Genomic DNA, 9,631 nt, shown 5'->3' with positions numbered 1-9,631 from the left:
CATTAAATAATATATTTTAGATGAGTTGGAGGAGAGAGAAGGGAAGTGGACTACTATGCAATAGCCAGCTCTTGCACGTGCTCCTAGGCACCTTGTGAGAGTGAAAGGTGGGCCATATATTAGTAAAGTAGTACATTCTTATAGCCAACTATTGTACATGTTAGCTATATGATGACTACAAATGATATGGCATAGAGTTGGCTATACTATTGGAATTGCTCTTATAAATCGGTGCAAACTTACTTACCTAAGCCGTGTGGTACTAAATTATCGAATCAACGTCAGAACCGGTATTGGGCCAAAGCCCGAGATGCCCGCCGGCAAAATAAAAATCACTTCTTTACCTCCGCCGCCACGCCGAAATGGCGCCTCCCCTTCTGCTCCTCCTCCTCCCGCTCCTCGCCGCCGCCACGCCGCCCGCGCACCCAGACGAGCCTCCGTCCTGCGCCGCTGTGGCCGCGCCGGTGCCCTTGCCGGAGCGGCGGGAGGCGCACGGCGGGGGCCGCATCCTGGACATCACCCACTACTACCGGGAGGACATGCCCTCCTGGGAGTCCGACGCCGGGATCGGCCAGTTCCTCTGGCTGCCCGCCTCCATGCGCAACGGCTCGCTCGCCAACAACTCCGAGATGCGGATGCCCACGCACACCGGCACCCACGTCGACGCCCCCGGCCACGTCTTCCAGCACTACTTCGACGCCGGCTTCGACGTCGACACGCTCGACCTCGACGTCCTCAACGGTGCGCCGCCTCTTTTCTTCTGTTCCCTAGCTATTCGCGTAGTACCCAGTACCGGTGAAGCGCAAGCAGGGATTGAGACCTTGAGTTACGTCTTGCAAAGTTGCAATTGGGGGATTGTAATTGTGAATACTAGTTTGATGTCTACGTATCTAATCTATATTGGAATTATTTTTGGGACTGGAATTTTTTCTGAATTTTCGGACTGGAATTTTGTCTGAATGTTGGGACTAACGCCGGATGAATTTTATCAATGTATATCTGGGGCGGGGAAGGGAGAGAGCAGTAGTGGAGACGCCGGATGTGGATGCTACATCATGATTCCTTAAAATGTTGATACAATCCATTCTATAAGATTTGCTGTTTCCTTGGCATCCTTTTTTTTTCGAAATTAATAATTATTTTTCTTCTCCAATAGTTTATGCATTTTGTTACTTAGTCAGCTAAAATTTCCATGTTAACCTTTTGTCTAGTAACGTAAGCTTTGCTTAATTCCTCAGACTTGCAAAACTGAGTGGCGCTGCACATTGAACATACCTTTATACAGATAAAAAAGACATTACAACGTACAGTTTGCATGCTTGAATCACTATGGCGTTACAGTTGGATGCACATATTTTCTAGATATTAATTTATGCAAACGGTTTATATCATTCTAACCACTGATTTTGTGTTCTTAGGTCCTTCACTGTTGGTTGATGTTCCAAGGGATCAAAATATTACTGGTACACTTCCTATTGTTCATTTCCATCGCTTACTTTGTTATTGTGTCGAAAGGCTAGTGGCGTTCACTTAGCCTAACTATTTTTTTTAATGTGGTTATTATATTGGTATTGTGTGATTGGCTAAGGCATGCCACACCTTTTGTGGCCAATAAATTGCTGCCACGCCTTACAAATGTTTTAAGAAAAGAAAGTGCATATGACAGGTGACCTACGGCCAATGAAATGTGGTAATGAGTCAAACAGCCACAACAGAAAGTCAGACTTTTCTAACTAATGTTTGGCAAAGTCTGGCAGTGAACTGAACTTGCCTTGATATCTGTTCAATTAGACATGAAATCTACATATTGAGTTGATCTATAATTGCAGCTAAAACAATGGAATCTCTACAAATTCCTAAAGGTGTTCAGCGTGTACTATTTAGAACATTAAACACTGACAGGTAATCTCCTCAGTTGTGGTAATCATGCTTACATAGTTGATATGTGTACATTCTGTTTTCCTAATTTGCACGAGAGCACATATAGTGCAAACTCATCTTTCAGTGCAATCTTTCAAAATTTTCATGTGAACTGCTTTATAAGAGATAAATTGAATTTGTTTCCGTTCCACTGTGATATGTATCCATCCAAAAGTCCAGTGACTGCACTCTGAATGGGTGCATCATGTACCTACTAGTATTATTTTCTGTTTCCAAACAAGAAGCCGTCTATTGGATGTACCTTTAACATATTGATATCCTATTTAAACCAACTACCTGCTGATGTCTTCCAGGCCTAATTGGCCCTTTAGACCATTTCCCTTGTGTTATTTGAACAGTAAAGCCCGCCCTTTGGCATGCAAATTCCATGCCTGCCTTCAGCTATCTGGGAATACATTATCTCTACCTCTATCTTATTTCTGCATAATCATATTTCTGTGGGTCATACTATCCCTGAATAGTTTTATCTACAAAATATGCTATTTTCCTATATTTAACTATCTATTATGCAATTTCTTGAAGTATAGTTAAATATAGTGCTATCCTGAACTGTAGAGTGACATCTCATAACTGGGGAAGTGAATTAAATGAAACTGGTACCTTGCAGGCAGCTAATGTGGAAGAAAGAGTTTGACACAAGTTATGTGGGCTTTATGAAGGATGGTGCCCAATGGTTGGTAGATAATACAGATATCAAGCTTATTGGTGAGTTCCAAGTAGCTGTGCATCACTGCATCCTCCTTCAGTTTATCTATCGACATATAATTTTGTGTTGTTCTGTATCAATTTTTGTTAAGCTCATGCCCATGCTGATTGTTGGAATCTGGTCTGAACAATAGGCTTTTTTGCACCTTTAGCATTTAGTATGCTAAGATTAAAAGTGTGCGAAAAGCCCAAATTACAACACTAAATGTCTAAGAGCTAGACCCGCCCGGTAGTAGCATGAAGCTTTTGCGTTTTTCTTCTGCCAATGCATCAAGAGACATGAAGCTTTTGCATTCCCGATAGTCCCTGGACCATTATTTGGTTATCAGTGCATGTCTTCTGCTACCTTCAATTTCTTTTGCCATACACTTCCTGTTAGTTGCCCCTTCCATATCAACCCTTTTTTTTTTGAAGCAAGACTGAGGCAAAAAGCCCCACAGCAACATTTATTAAAATATATAAAAAAGGGTTATGTACAGAAAAAGAGGCCTAAAACTAAAGAAGACTAGAAAAATACAAGAAAAGTCTCTAAGGTAGGGACTTAAGCCAACTGAGAAGACTATCTTTATGCTTGGCCTTAATTCTATACTGCAGCCAAAACATATCCTGTACAAATTTGGCCTTCCATCTAGCAAAAGAAACATTCTCCTACCTAAAAATTCTTCCATTTCCGATGAGCCAAATATTCCAGCAGGCAGTAATAATAACCTCCATGAAAAAAGGCTGCCGAAAGCTTCTTTTGGCCTCAGTCAACACCACCTGCAAGTCATCATGCTGTTGCCATTCTATCTGCAAATAATTCCATATTCTAGCACTGAAATTGCAGTGAAAGAACAAATGAATCCTATCTTCATCATGGTCGAGCGGGAACACAGAAATTAGGCCACAAGGGAGGGAAATTGGGGACCAGAGAGAGGGAAAATATAGAGAAAAGAGAGAGGAGAACAGACCAGTCACAGAATCGAATCGATTGAATGAGAGAGAGAGGAGCTCTCTCCTCAGGCGGCCAGCTCATCCTATGCCAGATCTTGTCTCAGGCGCCCAAGCCCAACAGGGAGGCAGCTGCTTCGTCGGGGACGATAGGGGCAGGTGGGAACTCGGAGGGGTCGCCGTCGGCTGGATCGCCGCCGCCGGCTGGCTGCAGGGGAGGCGGCTGCAGGCTGCTTCATCGGGAAGAGGTAGGGACGAGCAGTTGCAATGTTGCATCGTGGATTCTGGTAGGGTTAGGCACATCTGGGCTGGGCCTTATCCTAAACTGTGTTGCTGGGTTAGGCATGACTGGGCTGGGCTTCCCCTCAATAAAAAAAACTTGTCTGGGCTGGGCCTCTCCGATAGATGGCAGTCTATGAATAAGGCGTCGCCTCGCTTTGGGCTTTGAGCGCCTAGGTGTTGAGGCGCCCCCCCAGCGCCTTAAACCGCCTCAACGCCTTGAAAACCATGATCTTCATACACCCTAGATGGACAAAGCACACAAGTATTATCCTTAGTCACATTCCAATGTCTCCTCCTCAGCAGGTCTCAATAGCCATGTATAAACTTTAGGAACCAGAATGTGAGCATGGATATGATCATAAAACTGTTTTGCAGAGTAACTCTCACCCCAGCAATAATGCCATTCATCCTTTGTCCCTGACAATTGATTATGATGCATTAAACTCTGTAGATTCTGAAGCTCTTGAAAGGCTTGAGTGGACAATGGTCTATAAAACAGTTCTGACAAATCCTCTACACTATACACTTCCAGGGCAGACATTTTGTCATTGAGCACATATGAGAATAGTCTTGGAAATCTGAACATAAACGGCCTAGCCAACCCATCAACCTTCCCATTATCTTGCCAGAACATAAAAGTATCCCCAGTTCCCATGGAAATAACAGATATACCTCTAAAATTATCCACTTGTTTCATAACATCCTTCCACCAAAAAGAACCACACAACTTCTCATGTGGAACTTTCCCCTGATAATGAGCTGACCAAACCAACTAAACCCAGGGAATGTCCCTTTTATTATAGAACTTATCCAGAAATTTTAGCAACAGAGCAGCATCTTGTTTCTGAAAATTGACAATACCAAGTCCTCCCTTAAGTTTAGGTTTACAAATCATTTCCCATGCTGCCAAGGATTGCTTAGGATGACCCTCTTGATCCCTCCATAAACACTGCCTCAAGATCCTATCCAATTGCTTAGTGAGACCAGGAGGTAACTGCAGGGTACACAAAAAATGCAAAGGCATTGAAGCCAAAGCAGAATTAATCAGCTGCAGCCTAGCTCCTTGTGAAAGAAAACTAGAGCTAGCGGTAAGCTTTCTTTCCAGTCTGCACACTAATGGTGACAACTCTGTAATAGTAGGCTTGGTTGTTCCCAGAGGAAGTCCCAAGTAGGTGAATGGCATAGTTCCAACTTGACATCCAAATACATCAGCCAGTTCAACTAGAAGCTCACGAGGAACATTAATTGGCACCATCTGTGATTTATCATAGTTTATTTTTAAACCTGTGGACAGAGTAAACTTGTTCAGAGTCTCCTTCAAGGCCAACAATTGCTGCCTATTTGCTGGCAAGATCAACAATGTATCATCAGCATACTGCACTATAGGAAAATCCTCCTCATTTGTGTTGATAGGTACAGACAATAACCCCTGATCTACCAAATCATTGACAGCAGATTGCAACAAATCAGAACCAAACAAGTAAAACAGAGGAGAGATAGGATCACCCTGCCTCACTCCCCTTTTGCACTCAAACTGTTTACCAGGAATTCCATTCAACAAGATAGCTGAGGTGCCAGTAGAAAGAATTTCCCTTGCCCAATTCAACCATTTACTGTTAAATCCCTTATGATGCATCACTTGCAAGATAGCCTCATGCTCAATAGTATCAAAGGCCTTAGCAAAATCCAACTTGAGTATAATAATTGGTTTCCTTGAAGCATGGCATAAATAAAGGTATTCAAAAGCCCAAGCCAGACAATCTTGAATGGATCTACCTCTGAGAAACCCATATTGATTCTTATGAATACAAGACAAGATCACAACAACCCTTTTCTCCTTGGTTTGGCTTTGCATTGTCTAGTTATCCCCCTTGGGAGTTACGATCTACTAATCTTTAGTAATTATTATGGTGTTATGTTTTGATATTTTTTCTTAGATTGGGATCTTCTACTAATTCTTTCACTTGGTTTGTTTTTATTGCCAATATAAACTTATCCACTCTTCTTTGATCTTACCTTGGACAGCCTAAATAATTTGTCTCACAGTTCACGATTACTCTTATTCTTATATTTATCTCTCCAGTTGTATTGTCGGAAAAGTATTCATTTCCTTTGCTTCTGCTGTTGTGTTTTTGCAGGAATAGACTATTTGTCTGTTGCAGCTTTTGATGACTTGATCCCTTCACATTTAGTTCTTCTCAAAAACCGGGTATGCTGATACTTCAAGTAATTTTATTTAGTTCACATTTATTTACTGAATTCACTGTGCATTCTTTCAATTTTGGGCAACCAAACCCTGCAACTGAGGAAAAGCCCCTAGTTATGGAAAGCCCTTCTCAAGGAAGTGAGTCACTCAGCCTCAGCCTAGCGGATTCTCCTCTGTCCAGAATTTTATTTCCCCTGTGTTTCCTGTAATCTGAACATAACGTTTCGAACAGTAATTTATACAAATCTGATGTTCACCCAGTAAATTAAGAAACAAAAACATCTGACAATATCTCCTTTTATTTGAAAATTGACTCGTATGCAGCAATCTTACTAAGCCACGTCACCCTCCAAATTACAGCAATTGGACTTTCTTATATTATTATTTGGCCGCTATATTATAATGATTTGCTGAAGGAGGGCCTCCTATGTCACTTTCCTAGACAACACAGGAGAATAAGAGATGGCACTCTGAGCCCAAGTGCGCCCCTACCCAGCCATCTCACCTCGCTGGTGTCAGAGCCCTCCAACATGTCCACAGCCTCTTTCTTGTAGCATCCATCCTTGCACTCGTCATGCTTGTGCACTCACATTGATGCTCGAACTTGCCAGTGTAGCACCAGAGGTGTGGATCTAGTGTCCGTTAGGATCACCCCTTCCCCCTTGTAGATATTTATTTGTTAGGACAGTGCTCGTCTTCTCTGCCCTCAATGCATTAGGCCTGTTAATGTATTTATGGTTGATCTTTCAATTTTTTTCTTTCAAGAATACACTTATTAATCACATAGAAGGCAAGCCAGAGGTCTGATCAATGCCAAAATAGGCTGTTTTGCTGTCAACAAGGGCGACAGCTCCCCAAACGAATTTAGCCCTAATCCATCTAGCAACCAGTTCAGCAGCGATGGCAGGAAGCCGGATGCCTCTCCCTTAAGGAGCCCAGCCGCCCTCCATATCGAACTCTGAGCTACTCTTCTGCTTGTTCTTTTCCGGAGAAGGCTTGAAGACCGACCACATCGTTTCGGTGCCACCAGAGGCACTGAAACACCACCAGATCTCTGTCCACAGGTCCCTCCTTTCCCTTTTGCTGCCGGCTTCGAAATGCACAATTGCAACAGACGGGTACCCAACTCAGGTTGCCAATCAGTTTTGTAACTTCTGTTCCATTTCATGAGGATCCCAGCCCACACCTCTCTCGCTAGCACACAACCAAGTAGCATGTGCTGCAGCATCTCGTCTTCTTTCATCACAACACGGGCATGTGGCATGATTTTGCAGTCGTTGTTGCTGCTGACAGTCTGCCTTCCAGCAACGGTTCCCTATGGGCCAACCAGCTAAAGGAACGGCAGCTGTATGGTGCCCTGGAGCATCATATTTCCTCATATTCGGCAGTCCTTGTCCTTCTGGTGATGATCTCCATATGCTGATTTGGATGAGCAAATCCTTTCCTTGTTCCACCACCAAATGAAAGATCCTCGCGATCCTGATGGAGCTCAACCACAGTCATCCTATCCCATAGGAGAGGAAACTTGTGCAAGGCATCTTCTCCCAGGTCTGGTCAGCAATTTGACAATAACAGTCCTCTTAATGCCTCCTTGACCTTCCTGGAGTTTAAACGACACTTACGAACCACGGCCACCAGGTAGCATTCCATTTTTTGGTTAATGATACATTTGGTGTGTCAACTTTCCCATTAGATCACTTTGGTCTGACTAGTTTCAAAAAAGGTCAGTTAAATGTTGCTACTGATGTTCTTTCATATGGCTTATTACTTCATGTTGGTTGCTTGGCACTAGCCACCGCGCTAAGTATTCTGTGCAATTGATTTCATTGAATAAGCCACCATATATCTAATTTTCCCCTGTTCTGTGATTCCCAGGATATCATTCTTGTCGAGGGTCTCAAACTGGAGAATGTCAATCCTGGGCTATACTCTGTGCATTGTCTGCCACTTCGGTTGCGTGGAGCTGAAGGTTCGCCGATCAGATGCATCCTTATAAAGTGATGAAATTGTTGTTATGTCTCCCGCCGCATCCTTGTTTGGTACAACACAAGCAATTTGCCTCTCTCTTGAAAATCATGTGAATAGCTAGCCAATATATGTTGTTTCCTTATGTTACAGTAGGCTAAATGCTGAGTACATATGCTGTCATATCATCATGTATGGCTAAACCAGATCTGTAATCCATTATTTTGGGCACAAGCTCTGATATCATCATGCTATATTAATATTTCTCCTATATATAACCTCGTTGACAACTATCATGGACAAGCTCTATGTGTGCCTGATGGACCTTGCTGACTCAGTACTGAATTGAGGTTCGGAGATGGGGAGTTATTCGTTCCTATGGCAACCTGAACGTGTAATGTACCTAACCATGTCACATAATTGCTTTATTTCCTTGTCGCGTAGTGGATTCAAGAGCAAGGCAACCCAATGACGACAAGAAAATTTAAAGCTGGATGAAGACTTTGGAGGCAAGGAAAGGTCTTGTAGCAGGAGCGCCCGAAACCGACCAGTTGAGTCAGGTTATGTCAGGTTGTGGCTGTTGGCGAAGTCAGTGGATGAGGATTCAGAAAGAAGATATGGGATTCAGAGGTCTGATACATTGAGCATCGAACACTCACACAACGCTGCAGTATTGACTGTTGATCTTTGAAATAAGAGATGGGATTCATTCACCCCGTTCAAGCCTTAAACTGATTGAACCAACTACAAGTAGAGCAATCAAATGTATTGTCTGCTCGCTATCACCACTTCAAAAAGTTTTCACGTAACTAAACCAGAACAGCCAGGTAACTCGTTAGCCTTGAAACGCTCATAGGCGTACCACCAATCATCGGGATGCAGTTCACAGCACGTTACTCCAGCAACTGCTGTGCCAACGGAGCAAATGGCTCCGGGCAAGCCTCCACATGCCGAAACCATCTGACAGAAAATCCAATAAGTTAGTACGCGCGGTGACAACTTTTGTAGGCAAAAAAAAGTGTAGCTGAAGACGTATTATAGCAACATGGATTACCAGCTTTGCAAATTCGTGAATTTCAGCATTAGCTTCGGTGATTTCGACTCCCGTCTTGTACTGGAAGAGGTTCCACGCGTCTTCCTCCCCTAAACACTTCATTTCAACGGTATTGGCTCTGTTGCACCCCATGCGGGCACACACAGCCTGGCTCTTCGATGTCAGAATCACCTTTTGGTTATGGCCAAGCGGCATCGGCAAGCCGATGGACGCCAAATCCAGGTCTCCGTCTTGCACATCATCTAACAACAGAAGAAAACTGTCATGCTTTAGCCGCTCTGCGATAATGTTGGCTCGGCAATGCTCCTGTGACGAAGACATGGTATTCCAGTCCATGTTCAAGAAAGCAGCTAGATAATGTTGCATATCTCTGACAGCGCCATCTTTAAAAGCTATGATGTGGCGAAATGGAGAATCGGCATCGTCATAACAAGCACCGATGTGCAGAAGAAGTCGGGTTTTACCCACACCCGAAATACCCCATAACCCCAAGATGGGATCATCCGGTAACTCGTTTTCTAGAAATTTGTCCACCTTACAATTGTAGT

The 9,631-nt window shown here is 43.4% G+C and overlaps 1 protein-coding gene across 1 annotated transcript; it reads left to right on the top strand.

Moving 5' to 3' along the window:
* Nucleotides 1-296: 296 nt before the first annotated feature.
* On the top strand, nucleotides 297-8,332 carry LOC127345968 (cyclase-like protein 3). Its single transcript, XM_051372510.1, has 6 exons — nucleotides 297-741; nucleotides 1,419-1,463; nucleotides 1,830-1,902; nucleotides 2,549-2,646; nucleotides 5,997-6,067; nucleotides 7,940-8,332. Exons 1-6 carry the CDS (start codon nucleotides 363-365, stop codon nucleotides 8,063-8,065), a joined length of 792 nt encoding a protein of 263 aa, XP_051228470.1. The 5' UTR covers nucleotides 297-362; the 3' UTR covers nucleotides 8,066-8,332.
* Nucleotides 8,333-9,631: the final 1,299 nt, after the last annotated feature.

Source organism: Lolium perenne, chromosome 3 (genome assembly GCF_019359855.2).
Source record: "Lolium perenne isolate Kyuss_39 chromosome 3, Kyuss_2.0, whole genome shotgun sequence".
Taxonomy (NCBI): Eukaryota; Viridiplantae; Streptophyta; class Magnoliopsida; order Poales; family Poaceae; genus Lolium; species Lolium perenne.
This window is presented reverse-complemented; position numbering and strand designations above follow the sequence as displayed.

What these genes read in the sequence shown, in the direction of transcription:
- LOC127345968 (XM_051372510.1), top strand. Translation starts at nt 363, where the DNA reads ATGGCGCCTCCCCTTCTGCTCCTCCTCCTCCCGCTCCTCGCCGCCGCC. An exon ending in AAGGGATCAAAATATTACTG is followed by an intron (nt 1,464 to 1,829) that starts GTACACTTCCTA and finishes CTATAATTGCAG; the next exon opens with CTAAAACAATGGAATCTCTA. An exon ending in TAGTTCTTCTCAAAAACCGG is followed by an intron (nt 6,068 to 7,939) that starts GTATGCTGATAC and finishes TGTGATTCCCAG; the next exon opens with GATATCATTCTTGTCGAGGG.